The 16,130-nt window shown below is 47.0% G+C and overlaps 1 protein-coding gene across 1 annotated transcript in view; it reads left to right on the top strand.

The window, feature by feature from the left end:
• CLCN6 (chloride voltage-gated channel 6) overlaps window positions 1-11,342 on the top strand; it is a 37,573-nt gene extending 26,231 nt beyond the window's left edge. The window contains exons 19-23 of the mRNA XM_032231794.1: window positions 1,716-1,873; window positions 3,304-3,460; window positions 3,660-3,767; window positions 5,091-5,216; window positions 6,879-11,342. Coding sequence (XP_032087685.1) covers window positions 1,716-1,873; window positions 3,304-3,460; window positions 3,660-3,767; window positions 5,091-5,216; window positions 6,879-6,959 — 630 coding nt within the window. The 3' untranslated portion in view covers window positions 6,960-11,342. The remainder of the gene's footprint in view (window positions 1-1,715; window positions 1,874-3,303; window positions 3,461-3,659; window positions 3,768-5,090; window positions 5,217-6,878) is intronic.
• The last annotated feature ends 4,788 nt before the right edge of the window (window positions 11,343-16,130 follow it).

The raw sequence follows: 16,130 nt of genomic DNA, 5'->3' as shown, positions 1-16,130 counted from the left end.
CATCAGGGTTGTGTTTGACTTTGTGGGCTGGGGGTGGCCAGCTCAATAATGTCACTTGTGTTGGGGGACACCTGAAGTGGCCAAGTGCTAAGATAGAACTTCCCTCAGATCCTCCCTCCCTTTCATTATAATTTCCTTCCTTCCCTTCTTTTTCCTTCCTTCTTCATTCTCCTTCCTTCCCCTCTTTCCTTCTTTTTCCTTCCTTGCTTTCTTCCCGTCTTTTCTTATTTTTCTTTGTGTTTCCTCTTTCCCTTTCTCCTTTCCTGTCCCTTCTTGGATGGTGTTGTGGCCCGCCAGCAGCCAGCAAATTTGAACAGTAACAAGGTTGGGGAGGAACATCGCCAGTCCTGGAGTCTGGGGAAGGTTCTGATGAGGGCTCTGTGTCGGAGGCAGAGAGGGGGCCAGGGCCGTCTTGGCAGTTATCAGCTGCCTTCAGAGTCAAAGATCAGTGAGGCAGAAAAACAGCTGGAGCCTGTTCCCAGTGTGCGCATGCACAGAGTTGCTAGAAGAAGGGAACAGCTAAAGAGCAGGGGTCGACTTGGGAGTAAGGCCACAGGTGGAAGGTGAATGGCCCCTCCCAGCGGAAATAAAAGAGGAGCGAAAGGGGAGTGGAGTTTGCAGGAGACAATGAGTTCATTCGTGCATTCTTGCAAGTATTGCGGCATCTGAAAGATATCGGCCTGGCCACTCTCCAAGCCTGATAAAGGGACAACTGGATTTCCCCGTTCTGAAGAATTTGGTCGGTCAGTCCTGCATGAATGTTGCCTGTTAAAACATGAGTGTTCTGGCTGAGGCTTCCCACGAGCATGAAGCAAACTCCTGGTCCCGGCGAAAACCCCTTTTATTAATTTACTGTCAATTCTGCTCATTCACAACCGGCAAGGTCAAGGGAGGATTTACAGTCACAGACCTTACCTGGTTTGGAGAGCTGCCAGGCCAATATCTGCAAAACTTGGCCAGGAGTCTCGGAGAGTCACGAACCAATGAAGCGAACTAATGGTCTCCTACAAACTCCACTCCCCTTTCGCTCCTCTTCTATTTCCTCTGGGAGGGGCTATTCATTGTCCACCTGCAGCCTTACTCCCAAGTCGACCTTGTTCCTTAGCTGTTCCCTTCGTCTGGCAATTCTGCGCATGCGCACACTGGGAACAGAGTCCAGCTGTTTGTCTGCCTCACTGATGTCCGACTCGGAAGGCAGCTGATAACTAGCATACATCTGTGGCCCCCTCTCTGCCTCCGACACAGAGCCCTCATCAGAGTCTTCCCTAGACTCCAGGACTGGCCCATCTTCCCCCCCCCAACCTCCTCACTCTCCGAATCTGCTGCCAGCTCCACTGGCCGCTGGCGGGCCACAACAATCATTTGAATGAAAGCAAAACAGGATTTCAGCAATGGCTGGCTCAAATCGAGATTCCAAAATTAAGTATTCTGTTCGGAGGGAATATCAGATCTACAGGCTCAACTGAGAAATTGAAAAAAAAAATTCTCTAGAAAAATCTAGTAGCAAACCCTTTTTTGTTGAGATGGTTGTGCCAATCCGGTTCAGTCAATATGGAGTCATTTTTTAAATCTGTTTTAGATTTACCAGGAATTAAAATATTCTAAACCCAGTGTGTTTAGGATAAACAGGTGAATCTTGTTCTTGATTCTGAGGGCTTGGAGGTTCTCCCGAAATGATCCTTGGGTAAACGGAGTCCCCGCTTTCCCTGTTCCAGAAATCCAGCATTCTCACTCGGGCGGCCGAGCAGCGTAAACGTAGCCAGTCCATGAAGTCGTATCCCTCCAGCGAGTTGAGAAATGTGTGCGATGATCACAACGCGGCCGAGGAGCCGCCGGAGACGGAGGACATGCTGCAGCAGATGTTGGAGCGGAAGTGAGCATGGGGAAGGGGGACGCTCTGTGTCGTGAGGTGCGCAAACCCATGGCTGCCTGTGTGGAGAGGCCACCGGATCCAGCCAGCAGGATTAGTAGATTCCTTCTTAGATATCAAAGAGTTTGGCACTTAAAGGCCAGCTGGTTTTTGATAGGTCTTTCATGGATGCTCATTGCTTGAGTTGCCTTAAAGCTCTTCCTGGACTGTGTAAGGAAGAAAAATGTGGACATGTCTCAGAAACTGATAAATGCAACCAATCCATCTCCTTTCCTTCCTTCCTTCGATCACATCCATTCATCCCACCTCCCATTCCATCATGTCACTTCCTTTCTTCGTTCCTTCTATCCATCCATCCATCCCATCTCCCCTTCCTTCCATTGCATCCATCCTATCTTTCCTTCAATCCTTCCATTACATCATGCATCCATTCACCAATTACATCCATCCATCCCAATTACCCTTCTATCATATCTCTACCTTTCTTCCTTCCTTCTTTCCTTCCTTTCTTTCCTCCCATTACATCATCCATCCATCCATTACATCCATCCATCCTATCTCCCCTTCCTTCAGTCCTTCCATTGCATCATCCATCCATCCAACAATTACATCCATCCATCTATCCCACTTTCCCTTACATCATATCTCTACCTATCTTCCTTCCTTCCATCCATCCATCCATCCTATCTCCCCTTCCTTTAGTCCTTCCATTGCATCATCCATCCATCCAACAATTACATCCATCCATCTATCCCACTTTCCCTTACATCATATCTCTACCTATCTTCCTTCCTTCCATCCATCCATCCATCCTATCTCCCCTTCCTTTAGTCCTTCCATTGCATCATCCATCCATCCAACAATTACATCCATCCATCTATCCCACTTTCCCTTACATCTTATCTCTACCTATCTTCCTTCCTTCCCTCCATCCATCCATCCATGCATCCATCCATCCTATCTCCCCTTCCTTTAGTCCTTCCATTGCATCATCCATCCATCCAACAATTACATCCATCCATCTATCCCACTTTCCCTTACATCTTATCTCTACCTATCTTCCTTCCTTCTCTCCATCCATCCATCCATGCATCCATCCATCCTATCTCCCCTTCCTTTAGTCCTTCCATTGCATCATCCATCCATCCAACAATTACATCCATCCATCTATCCCACTTTCCCTTACATCATATCTCTACCTATCTTCCTTCCTTCCATCCATCCATCCATCCTATCTCCCCTTCCTTTAGTCCTTCCATTGCATCATCCATCCATCCAACAATTACATCCATCCATCCCACTTCCCTTTCCATCATATATCTATCTTCCTTCCCTCCTTCCTTCCATCCATCCATCCATCCAATCTCCCCTTCCTTTAGTCCTTCCATTGCATCATCCATCCATCCGAAATGAAGTTGTATGGTTCCTTCTAGATACACTCCGTATCCCAACCTGTATCCAGACCAGTCCCCCAGCGAGGAGTGGACGATGGAGGAACGCTTCCGGCCTCTGACTTTCCACGGCCTGATCCTGCGCTCACAGCTGGTCACTTTACTTGTCCGAGGAATCTGCTATGCAGAGAATCAATCAGTGAGTTCCGACTAAGGAGTGACCGGGCTGTCTGCATAGATGATAATCCAGCAGATTTTTCTGGGATAGGAGAGGTTCTTGCATTAATGTCCCAATTGGGTTCCCCCCCCCCCCCCACAAACCAGAGACTCTGTTAGAATGTGTTTTAGCGCGTTAGAAAAGGGATGTCTTTATTTCTTCTTGTTTCGCCCCTTCTTAGAGTGCCAACCAGCCTCGTCTGTCGTATGCAGATATGTCAGAAGATTACCCACGCTATCCGGACATCCATGACTTAGATCTCACACTCCTGAATCCACGCATGATCGTGGTAAGGCCTTCTCCTTGCAGTTGTGCGGTTTCTACCGTGTTTCCCAGAAAGGACACTTCTGCATGTCTTGGGATTTTTATGTTTTCCATACCTTTGTGTTTGTTTTTGGAGTTTGTCCAGACCTGGATACACAGAGGACAAATGGTTAGAGACTTATAATGCAAACTTTGGGGCAGTGGTGGGTTCCGGCCAGTACGGGCATACCGGTAGTAGCCGGGAGCAGCTGACATGGTGGCTCGTTTGGCCCACCCGCCTGGGTTCTATACCGGTTTTTAAAGCAACCAGCCAATTGCGCACACGTGCACAGCGCACAGTGCCTGTACAAGCTCCAACAAGCAACTGGGTGTCACAGGGGCAGTGGATTGTGCATGCGTGCGCAGTGCGTGTGCACGAAAGGATGCACGGCCCCGTGAGCACCATACTGGTAGCGACAGGGAGAGGAATCCACCACTGCTTTGGGGTATTTTGTTCGCCTAAATAAATTCCTCTCTGAAAGCCATATGCTTTTGAAAAATAAAGGGAAAATAGGAGAGTGTTCTGACTTCGGCTTCCTGATAACAGTAAAAAGCTCACGCTTAGTCCCCAAAACCCTCCTTTTATTTCAAAGGCTGTGAATTATGTTCATTCACAGCCCGTAATGAGTCCCAAACAGTTGTAAAGAGTCCTACAGTAGGCTGCCAAAGTCTTTCGGGATAAGGCTGATAAGCACCCACCTTTATCTTCCTTGAAACGCTGCCAAAGACTTCATTGGCAATTAGCTTGGTGAGACCACATGAAGCAAAGAGTCAAAATGGAGCTTCAGAAGGTAAACTCACCAGCATGAACCAAGTAGCTTCCTGCAAAGGCTCATGTGCCTCCTTTATGTCCTATGGGAGGGGCCAGTCACCTCCAAGACTTACTCCTGAGTCACCCCTTCTGTCTTAACTGTTCTTGCCTTCTGGCAGCTCTGCGCATACACGCACTGGGAACAGGCTCCCCCTGTTCTTCTGCCTTACTGATGTCCGACTCTGGAGGCTCCAGAGGCAGCACATAATTCCCAGATGGCCCTGGCGCCCTCTCTGCCTCCAATGCAAAGCCCTCGTCCGAGCCTTCCCAAGACCCCAGCACTGGCCCATCTTCCTCCCCAACCTCCTCACTGTCTGACTCTGCTGCCAGCTCCACAGGCTGCTGGCAACAGAGTGGCCTGTGGAGCAACCACAACAGGAGGGGGAAAAAGAAAAGAAAAAGAAAAGCATTTTCATTTCTCTTTGCCTTCCACATTTTATATTTTGATAAACGAATACAAATTTGAACTGAAAGTCGAGCTTGCTTTCTCCCCAACAGGACGTCACACCTTACATGAACCCTTCTCCCTTCACCATCTCGCCTAATGCTCACATCTCCCAAGTCTTCAACCTCTTCCGGACGATGGGGCTGAGGCACTTGCCGGTGGTGAACGCCGTCGGGGAGGTGAGTCTGTCTGCGGTGTCTTTGGAAGAAACTTTCCTCTTTTCTGATCCAATTTGTAATTTGCAGTTGCTTAAAGTTGAGCCATTGGGACACGGTGGCTCAGGGGCTAAGACGCTGAGCTTGTTGATCAGAAAGATTGGCAGTTTGGTGGTTCAAATCCCTAGCGCTGCATAACTGAGTGAGTTCCTGTGACTTGTCCCAGCTTCTGCCAACTTAGCAATTTGAAAGCATGTAAAAATGCAAGTAGAAAAATAGGGACCACCTTTGGTGGGAAGGTAACAGCGTTCCGTGCGCCTTTGACGTTTAGTCATGCCAGCCACATGACCACGGAGATGTCTTCGGACAGCATTGGCTCTTTGGCTTGGAAACAGAGATGACCACCACCACCACCCATAGAGTCGGGAACAACTAGCACATATGTGCGAGGGAAACCTTTTACCTTTAAAGTTGAGCCAAGGTGAAAGTTTGAGGTTTCACCACTAGATGTCGCTGCAGGCCCACAGATGGGGCTGAAGCTCTCAGATGGCCCTAGAAACAAATGTCATTGGCTTGTAACTTGTGTGTCTGTTCCTGAAACCACTTGCTGCAAAGGCAGCTTTAGAGCAGGGGGAGTCCAACCTTGGCAACTTTAAGGGTCATGGATTTCAACTCCCAGAATTCCCCAGGCCAAGTTGAAGCCCACAAGCCTTCAAGTTGCCGCCCCTGCTTTAGAATTTTTACTCAGAGGCATAAACTAGTATTAGGTTAATTCCAAGAGAAACATTGTCGGGCAGCAAAATTCGCTTCCCTTCTTCCCTTCCATCTCTGCTTCAGTTTGAGGGACGATCATGTTTTGATGCAGTGGCTCAAAGGGTGGCTCAGTGGCTAAGGCGCTGAGCTTGTCGATCAGAAAGGTCAAATCCCTAGCGCCGCATAACGGAGTGAGCTCCCGTTACTTCTCCCAGCTTCTGCCAGCATGGCAGTTTGAAAGCGCATGAAAAAATGCAAGTAGAAAAATAGGGACCACCTTTGGTGGGAAGGTAACCGTGCTCTGTGCGCCTTTGGCATTGAGTCATGCCAGCCACATGACCACGGAGACATCTTCGGACAGCGCTGGCTCTTCGGCTTTAGAACGGAGATGAGCACCGGCCCCTAGAGTCGGGAATGAGTAGCATGCATGTGTGGGGGAACATGCATGCTAAGATGGAAGGAACATTGCTGGACAGCAGAATTCGCTTCCCTTCTAGCTCTGCTTTAGTTTGAGGGAGGATCATGCTTTGACATTTCAAAATAACTTTTTTGGGGAGGGGGGAAAGGAGAAAAGTATTTGGGTGGGGTTTTCCTGTTTGGAACGTGGGTTTCTTGCACCGATTTCTATGGAGGAGGACTCCCATCTCCTCGTGATCCACATACAGACAGATTACCCGCCCACTGATTTCGGAAAGGTTCATGGGAAAGGAATATTCTCCAAATCTGCAGAGGGAGCACTGTTCACCGTTCAGGGTGGGGTGGAGTGAAACCAGAAGGGAGCTGAGTAACTTCCTGCATGCTGGAAAGACGTCTCCCCGATTCAGGAAAGCCGAGTCCTCTTGGCCCTTCTGCCGTTATGTTTTGTTTTTTGCTTTCACACTTGACAAATTCACTTTTCTCTCTCTCTCTCTCTCCTCCTCCTCTTTCTTCCAGATTGTGGGCATTATTACTCGACACAACTTGACCCATGAGTTCCTCCAGGCCAGGCTGCGCCAGCATTACCACACTATCTAACCTCGTCTCCTGCCTCCTCCCATCTCCTGAGATACCCCTTCCTCCTCCTCCTTGGGATTCCTGGGCCCACCGTGTGCACTTTAGGTCAACAAAACGAGCCCGTCAAGCCCGTCGCCGTCTAAGCCGTAAACTGTACATCCTTCGGGCCAGGAGGGAAGGGAAAAAGCGTAATATGTAGGAAATCTTGAGAACTGGCTGTCCTCTTCTTGTTCTAGCAGCCATGCACTTCTCTCCATGGGTTCGGATCAAACCATTCCAATGCTTCATTGCCCAACCCTGCGGGCACCCGAAAATATTACATCTCTACTTTATTCGAGAGAGAAAGAGGGAAAGAATGTCATTTTTTCCTCTTTACCTTGCTGAAGTTTTTTGCAAATCTTGCAGACTTCCCTCTTTTTGAGCCAATTGGAACACCGTGATCTTCACTTCGAACTTAGCTACTTGCTTCTCGGTTTAATTAAGTCATCCGCCTTCGGTAAGGTTGAAATTGGACAACAACAATAATTTTCTGACTGGGCTTTTGACGTTCTGCTTTGTATGCCTCTCTCCGTCTTGACGTCTTTCTGAGATCAACCCTACCACCACCATCACCGGCGCCACGGACATCTTTCCCGCTTCGGGGAGATTCAGATTGAGCCCTGAATCCTCCCTTGGGATCCCGTCCAAAACTTTGCGAAGGAGGGGGGGGGGAGACCCAGAGTGGTCGGGCGTTAAAGCATCGGAGCTGCTGTCGCTAGTACGGGGAGCTGTTTAGCCAGATTTCAAGCACGTTCCCCTCCTTTGGGTGCTGAGCTTCAAACTCAGCCCCCACACCCCCCTTTTTAAAAAAAAATCTAACACAGAGACATTTCATTGCCAAGTGATTCTGAACGTGCAGAAGGAACCAATACTGTTTTTTTGGGGTGGAGGGGATATATTGTCTCGCGGGACCAAACTTGGTGATGTTCTCTTCGACCGCTAACAGCCCCGCTTTGCATGCTGTTTTCCAGCTTGTCTGATTTCCACCCCCCCCCCCTTTTCCCCCCACTCATCCTGTCCTCTGTGCTTCCTTCCTGCTATCTGACAATTCCCTCCCCCACCCTTTTCCCATTGTTTCTGGCTGTTTCTGACATTCTCTCCCAATCCTTGTGCAGGGTGTCCCCAAATAACTTCTCCTGTCGTCTCAGCCAGACATGACCTGGAAGAGGGTGGAGGGGGCGGGGTGGGGTGGGGTACATTGTTGACAACCGACAACTTTGTTCTCTGCAGGCGGTAGATGTTTTCCTTGCCCTGGCGTGACCCTCCCTGCACGGCACTCCCCTCCCCTCTCCCAACAAATCTGGTTTTTGCAGAAGGATTGTAATTTCCAACTGGAGTGGGGGAGCGGCAGGCAGGGGAGGACACTTTTAATAGTTCCGAGGGATACCCAGGTAGGACCGGAATGGATCGGGAAGGGGAGGGATGTCTGCAGCAGCTGTGTTCAAGAGCTTTTCCATCCTGGCTGCCTGGCTGGCTCACACGAAGCCTTGAGCTGGCTGAGACCGGTCTGGCCTTCTTAACAAGCCTCATCCCACTGGCTCTTGTCCTGGGCGATTCCGGCAGGCTCCTGTCTTTGTAGCTTCGGGTTGCTCTGTGTGTGTGTGTGTGTTTAACCTTTGCATAAATCTCCTTTCAAGGGAAAGCAGAAATTGAGCCGCGGAAAAGAGCTGATGCAGCCTTGATAAAGCACAGTCCTCGATGTTTGGGAGGAGAGGGAGACCTGGGCCCAACTCTTTTGGCCCCCCCCCCCAGTTAGAGGACTTAATTCATGCAGCTGCCCCCATCCCATTCCCTCAGGGGGTCTCTGCTGGAGAATAGGAATGCTGCCCGTTTTGTGGGCAGGGGTTCATTCACTCAAAATCTAGCCAAACCCCTCTCCCAGGTTCCCAGCGGAGCAGGAACCTGCAGTTTTTGGTTGCAATTTGAGAAGAGTCAAATTTGGCAAGGTGACCAAACGTAACGATCCCTTTGCTTATTTGCCTGCAGATGTGATTATTGGCAGTGCAATAATTTGATATTCTGAATGGGGGGGGGCACAGCTGTGTGTTTTTGGCACAGTTTCCAATGTGCTCCCATGCTAATTAAGTCTCCCATCCAGTCTAGTTGTGTTTGTTTCTTAGTTTTTTCCTCTTTCCGCTTTCCAGTAATAAGATTATCTACCTATTTTGGTCTGTGCACCGAGCGGAAGTTCAATTTTTTAAAATACTGGTTCTGTCTACTCGAGACAGGAATGCCTGTGCAAGGATTTTTTTGTTGTTGTTCACCTCTTTATCTCCTCCCCCCCCCCCCATTCTAATATTTCCCTGCTCCATTCTCAACCCAACCAACATTGCAGCTCCTTCTTGGCCGCCTCCTACTCTTGACCTTAAACACACACACACACACAAATATATAAGTCATTTTTCCTTTTCCAAGGTATTACCTTCCCATGCCCTCTTTACAACCATTTCTGGTTCGAACAGGTCCCATTTCAGCCCTGTTAGCAACTCTCTCTCTCTTCTCTCTCTCTCTCTCTATGGGCCTGTCTTTCATGGCATCAACCCGTCCCACGTTCCCTTTGCCACTTGAATTTTTCACAAGACCAAAATTATTCTGGCTGGGTTTCTTTTTTACTTTGTTGAACTGGGCCAACGGGCATTTGATTCTAAACTGGTGGCTATAAAGGACCATTTTGTTCGCATCTCTTGTGTGTTTGTATTAGGGGGGGAAGAGACCAATATCCTCCCCCCTCCCCTAAAAGTTGTTTTGTTCTGCTTTGCCTTAAGAATTCCAAAAACAGAGAGAGAGAGAGACTGAGGGAGGGAGAGAATTTATTCAATATCTACTTTAATGCTTTAAAAGGGGATGAGGGGGGGAAAAACGCCAAGCTAATACTTTTTCACCAGTTTTGTATGATTGCTGGCCAGTTACTGTATAGCTTTCTTCCACGTTTCTAGAAGCTTGAAAACATTAGAGCAGTGATGGCGAATATTTTCAGCACCTAGTGCCCAAACCGGAACGCATGTGCAGGCACCGACTGGCATGCACATGCCTGTTTTTTGGCCCCCAAAATAGCCTGCTTTTGTGGTGTTTTTGGGCCATTTTTCAGGCTGTTTTTTAGGTCGTTTTCAAGCCATTTTGGTGGGGCTGTTTTCAAACCCGGAAAATGGCACAAAAATGGCTTGGTTTGGGGGCTGTTTTCCGGCGCTCTGGTGCCCGCGAAGACCAGCTGGCTGGCACGTTGGAAACTAGAAGATCAGCTGGTGATGGTGTGCCATCACAGCATTAGAGTGTCAAATCTTAGATTCTCAGCTGGGGTTATCTGTATTACCCAATAGTTGGGGGGGGGGGGATAATTTTTTTTTTTTATTTAAAACAAGTAAGGTAGCCCTAGAAATTCAGGCAACACTATGGTCCATTGTCATAAACTAGATGCTCCGTTTGTTAGCAGGTTTTCGCTTCACAATCCAGATGACAACTGTCTTTTTTCTCCTAAGTTGATAGGTACGTTTGTGTTATAATGTGTGCACTATAATCAAAGATTTAAAGATTCCAATTATGCCATTAACGCCTTTCAGGATTGGAAAAAGATGCGGGAGGACTTCTCGTTCTTATTTGCCATGGCTTAAAATCATAGAATTGATTGAAGAGAATGTGATTCCCGTAAAATGACACTAAAATGACGGTTCCCACACCATAGAGTCTCCTCCTAGTGTGGTTTCCTCTGTTGACCGGAAGTCCGGTTCCCACACCATAGAGTCTCCTAGTGCGGCGTCCTTTTTCCTCTACCTGTGCTAACCGAAAGCCCTATCAATTGTGGAGCTGATGGGGAAACTCACCCCTTGCCATAGTGTCTCCTCCTGGTGCACCGTGCTTCCCCCCCCCCAACCAGGCTCCTTTCAAAATTGTGGCGCCGACTGGTGACAGAGCCACAGCAGAGGGATGAAAGAGCCACATGTGCTTCCAGAGCCATAGACTAGACGCTCTTCAGTTTTGGGTCGATAGGCCCACAGAATTCATGTCATGGGATTTTCATGGATATTGGGACAGTCTAGGAATTCTCGTTATTTCTGCTCTCTCGTCCCTTAAACAGTATTAATATCCATTCCAGAGGGAGAAGCACATGGGGCATTTCTTTGGTTTATAAGCTCTTATGAATATTTTGATTTCCAATTGCACTTTCCCTTGTCAACGTGAGCCGAATCGCAGGCAACTAATTTTGTGTGCATTTTTGTTTTTAATAAGCATTCCCTTGCAGAGACTGTGCTAGATATATTTTTTTTATTATTTTGGTTTGAGCACTTGTATTCTATAATCATGGTCCTTCTCTTTAAAAAAAAACACAACACAATAAAATTCCTCCTTTATGTCTTTGGGGTCCATCCATCCCTCGATCTCTGTCATTGTGACTCTTTATTGCCGTTCTTGATTCCACACACATACACACACAGACCCAGGGGTGGGTTCCGGATCCTGTTCCAACCGTACCGGTGCCCGGTTTTGTCCACATGGATGCGCACAGCGAGCGCATGCATCTTACCGCTTCTGTGAGCCTCTGCGATGCTCCAGCTGCTCAGCGGAGCATCACACATGTGCTGTACGCAGTGTGTGCGGAAGCGTCAAAGACTTAAAAGACAGATAAGGAGCTCAGGTGGGCCCTCCGGAGCACCATATCGGAATGGTATCCGATGCTCCGGGCAGGCTCCAGAACGCCCGTACTGGGGCATACTGCCTGCAACCCACCACTTCACCCCCCACCCTCCTGCAATGTTTAAGCGTTGTTGCATTTTTATTTTATTTTATAGTAGCTGTTAACCCCGTGTTGTCCAGGTACTTATTTATAGCGGGGAAATGTCTGGACCAAACGTAATTTCTAATGCTGGATTTTCCCCCTACCAGAGGGAGTCCCCTTGTGGACTACTGTGAAGGCGTTACCTTGGCAACTCCACTGCGCTGTACAGTAGAAGCCATTTTACAGCAGTACAGTAGAAGGCATTTTAAGGCACAACAGGCTGTATCTTAACAGAACACACACCTCGGGGGGTGTTAGGAGTGTCTTACCCCCACAGTATTTGTTTCCAGAGAGTAAATCATCTGTGTACCAAGTTTGATTGAAATTGTTCAAGGCGTTCCAGAGTTAGGCTGGAATACACACACACACACACGTTTAGATATATATATATACAGAAACCAGCATTTTCATCTCCAGAGATATTTAAAGCAGGGGTGTCAAACTGGATTTCTTCGAGGGCTAGATCAGCATTGTAGTTCTCCATGGGCCGGCGAGGGGGGGCGGCGGAGTGGATGCTTCCTGCAGCACCTTGCTAGCCAAAATAGAGCGTGGGAGGTCCGTGCCTGCCCCTCCCACCCTTGCACCTCGTTTTCACCCTCCATGGCCCAATGTTCCCTCTATTTTTTTTTTCAGCGTGTGTGAAAAAGTATAGTGTTTGAGCAGCACATTTTCCTGCCTGAGCACCTGAAATCTTTTTAGCCATAATTGCCATTAGAGCAGATGTTGGGGAGGGGCCAAGGAGGAAAAGGGTCCCCACCCTCTCCCTCAGGCCCCCAGGAAGGAAGGAAGGGAAGGAAGGGGGGAAAGGAAAAAGGAAAGGAAAAGAAAGGAAAGGAAATGGAAAAGAGAAAGGAAAAAGGAAAGGAAATGGGATAGAAGAAAGGAAAGGAAAAGAGAAAGGAAAGGGAAATGGAAGAAGGACAGAAAGGAAAAGGAAAGAGTGGAAAGGATTGGTACTGCTCAAAAATCAAGTCTCAAGATCCCGTGGACTCCTTTGGCTCAGGCAGTCCAATTCCACGCTGGTTCCCTCTCTCCCCAAAGCGAAGGGATCGGAGAAAGACTGCCGAGCCCAGACTTCAGACAACACAATGCCCGAGAAGCCCCGGATGTGCAGAGAAACGCAGGCTACAATCAGCGAATCCAGTTTTCCCAGGAAGTGACAAAGCCCCAGAGGACCAATGGGAATTCTCTCTTCTGCAGCAGCATCGGTCTCCGGACAGACTCTTCCTTGATTTCACCAATCACCAGATGGAGGAGAGAGTTTGGTGCAGAGAGAAAAGAGAGGGAGGGGGGATATTTTCAGTCACATTTAAAGACATTAAAAAAACACTGTGCTGCAGTTTGAAACTTCTGCACGGTCTTTTCTTGTTACCTGCGCAGCCGCGCAGGTGCGCAGCTTAGAGGAAACATTGCCATGGCCGCCTGCAGAACTCTGCCAGCCATTTTCAACCTGTTTCTGGGCCCTTTTTCGCCCGGCAGAGTGCTACAGGAGGCCATGGAGGGGTAAAACGCAGCCCGTTTTAGCACCAGAGGTACAGCAGGCTGGTCCTTTGATATTTCACTGCTGGCCTTGCAGGCCGGATTTAAGCACCCTGCGGGCCGCATCTGGCCCACAGGCCTTGAGTTTGTAACCCCTGCTTTAAAGGCTTCTTGGAATGCTTTAAAAAAATTGAGTTGTAACCATTCTCTCTTAGTTTCCACGATATGCTATTCTAAGATAGAGTGCTTTTGAACATGCAGGCTTGCTTTACTTTTCTCCCCGCCTGCTTTGCATTGGCCTTCAGTTCCCATGTACCTATTAGCCAGAGACAACAACAACAGTCGTTTTTCCATCAGTGAATAACTTTCTCTCCCATCGCTTCTTGAGAACGTTACGTCCATAAGATATTCGTAACTCGCCCACTTTGTGTTTAAATCACAAACCAATCCGTACCCAAGTTTGCACAAGGCCTTAAATTCCCATGCAGGAAAAACAAAAAATATAACCAGGCTTAAAACTACCGTAGTCGAGTTTCCTGTATTATATGTGCACAATCACTGGGTCATTTGTCATCCTGAATAAGCACTTTTAATAGAAAGATAGTTGGTTTGAGGTTTGTTGGTTTTTTTCAGGAAAGATGCCCACCTGCCTTTATAATTTTCCTGTTTTTATCCTCTTAGCAGCTGATAACCCTGTGTTGTAAGGGTATTTATTTATGCTAATCCTGTATTAGACAGGAATGAATTATATCTATAGTGTCAAGTCAAAGTAATGCTGGAACGAACACACACAGACACACACGCCTTGAATTCAAAATGCACCCTATCACTGTCAAAAATACTGTGATTTGACACTATAGATATAGTTCATTCCTTTTCATTGTAGCGGGCCAGGCGTTCCAGAGTTATGCTGCAACGCACACACACCAAGGGGTGTTAGGGATGTCTTACCCCCACAGTATTTGTTTCCAGACAGTAAATTATCAGTGTACCAAGTTTGGTTGAAATTGCTCAGCAGCCCAGGTGTTCCGGAGTTCTGGCCAATTTTGGCCAACTGGAATTTTCCCTTCTTGGGAAAAAAAAAATCCTAGTGATATCTCTGAAGCAGCAAACAACTTTAAACTAGAATGACTTTTTTTGTGCAATCCCCACAGTCAGTTGAAATGTGGAGTTACATAAATAATTTACACACACACACACACACACAAACCCAAGAAAGGTAGCTAGACACACGGGTCATTAAAATCTTATTTGTTTAATCATACTGGTGTTCCACAAAGCCTTTGTTGCGTGCAGATAAAATAGAACCCATAATTAAATATCTCCCTGTATCCTAACAATTCCACGATGCTTGTTGATGCGTCCGTTCAAACTTGAAGGGTTGAAAAAAATTATCTCAAAACCGATTCCTTTAAAAATTCAAAGAATGAGGAGGCACAATGTTTTTTTCAAATTTTCCCACAAACCCAAAATCTGAGTAGAGTTTTTTTTGGCAACAAGTCATTTTAGGGGGATTTTCTTGGTCTGGGTAATTTTGGGAAACAATATTATTCCCCTTTGCAGTCTCTCTATCTTTGTACTTCAGTGGGTTTTATTTATGGGGAAGAAAGTAAGATATTGCTGCACTCTCTTAATCTATATACGGTATAAAAAATTCAAATACCACTCACTCATCACAAAATCTCCAGAAATGTAAAGCCTACAAACTTGAAATTTGGCATGTATGTTTCTCTTGGCTTCTAGGTGCTCGCTAAGAAAGGATTTTTCGAAAAGACCATTGGATCATAAGTATTTTTTATACTGTATTATATTAACATGTGTCGATGCTAAGGAGTTAGACATTCTACCCCCCCACCCTTCCCACTTGAAAGGAATTCTGTTCCAACTGCCAGTTGCCTTTTAACACGCTCTGATGCTAGGGAATTACCCATTCTACATTAATTTTCAAGCTTTAAGCGTCAAATGTATCAACCCCGATCGTAACTACTCATTAATTGAGTAGCCGAGGTGGCCCAGTGGTTAAATGCAGCACTGCAGGCTACTTCAGCTGACTGCAGTTCTGCAGTTCGGCTGTTCAAATCTCACCGGCTCAGGGTTGACTCAGCCTTCCATCCTTCCGAGGTGGGTAAAATGAGGACCCAGACTGTGGGGGCGATATGCTGACTCTGTAAACTGCTTAGAGAGGGCTGAAAGCCCTATGAAGCGGTATATAAGTCTAACTGCTATTGCTATTGCTATTAATTATCAGGCCTGATCACATCGTTTCTTAGCGAAGCACGGGTATCCAGCTTGTTTATGGATAAAAACTGGGCAGGGTGGAAAGAATTCACACCCGTCTCTGTCCTTGGTGCTGAATTTAAGAATTCCTGATTTCAAACTATCCAGGACATTAAATTCATAGAGAGAAAAGCACGTACATATTTACATTCACATGATTAAGGGGAAATGTTAGATTTGTTTCCTATTCTTGAATGGTTGGCTTACAGATGCTGTGTTTGACTTGCTTGGAGCTCAAAATTGCCCCGTGGGGGTATATTTCAGCTGGAGCAAAAATCCTGATAATCTAGGATCGGTGTATTAAATTTTTCCGGTGTGACACACGCTTGGCAGGCAGAATCTTGAAGTCATAATGAAACAAAAACACCTTTGATGACTTACAAGGTGATGTCTTCCAAAGTTTCACTTCTGTTAAAAAAAAATAAAGGAAAACAAATATGATTTGCCTTGATTACCAGCCAATGTTTGGAAATTGCATTCCTGTGTTGAAGTTAGATTTTGAGTTTAGTTTAGTTTACAGTAAGGAGTACGGCAGTTTAGAAATCAAAACACATGAATAGTCGCATCAAACATGAAGCAGAAAACTGGCTATTTCCCCCCCACCCTGCCTTTCTTGAAGCTCTTTT

Source organism: Thamnophis elegans, chromosome 15, assembly GCF_009769535.1.
Source record: "Thamnophis elegans isolate rThaEle1 chromosome 15, rThaEle1.pri, whole genome shotgun sequence".
Taxonomy (NCBI): Eukaryota; Metazoa; Chordata; class Lepidosauria; order Squamata; family Colubridae; genus Thamnophis; species Thamnophis elegans.
This window is presented reverse-complemented; position numbering and strand designations above follow the sequence as displayed.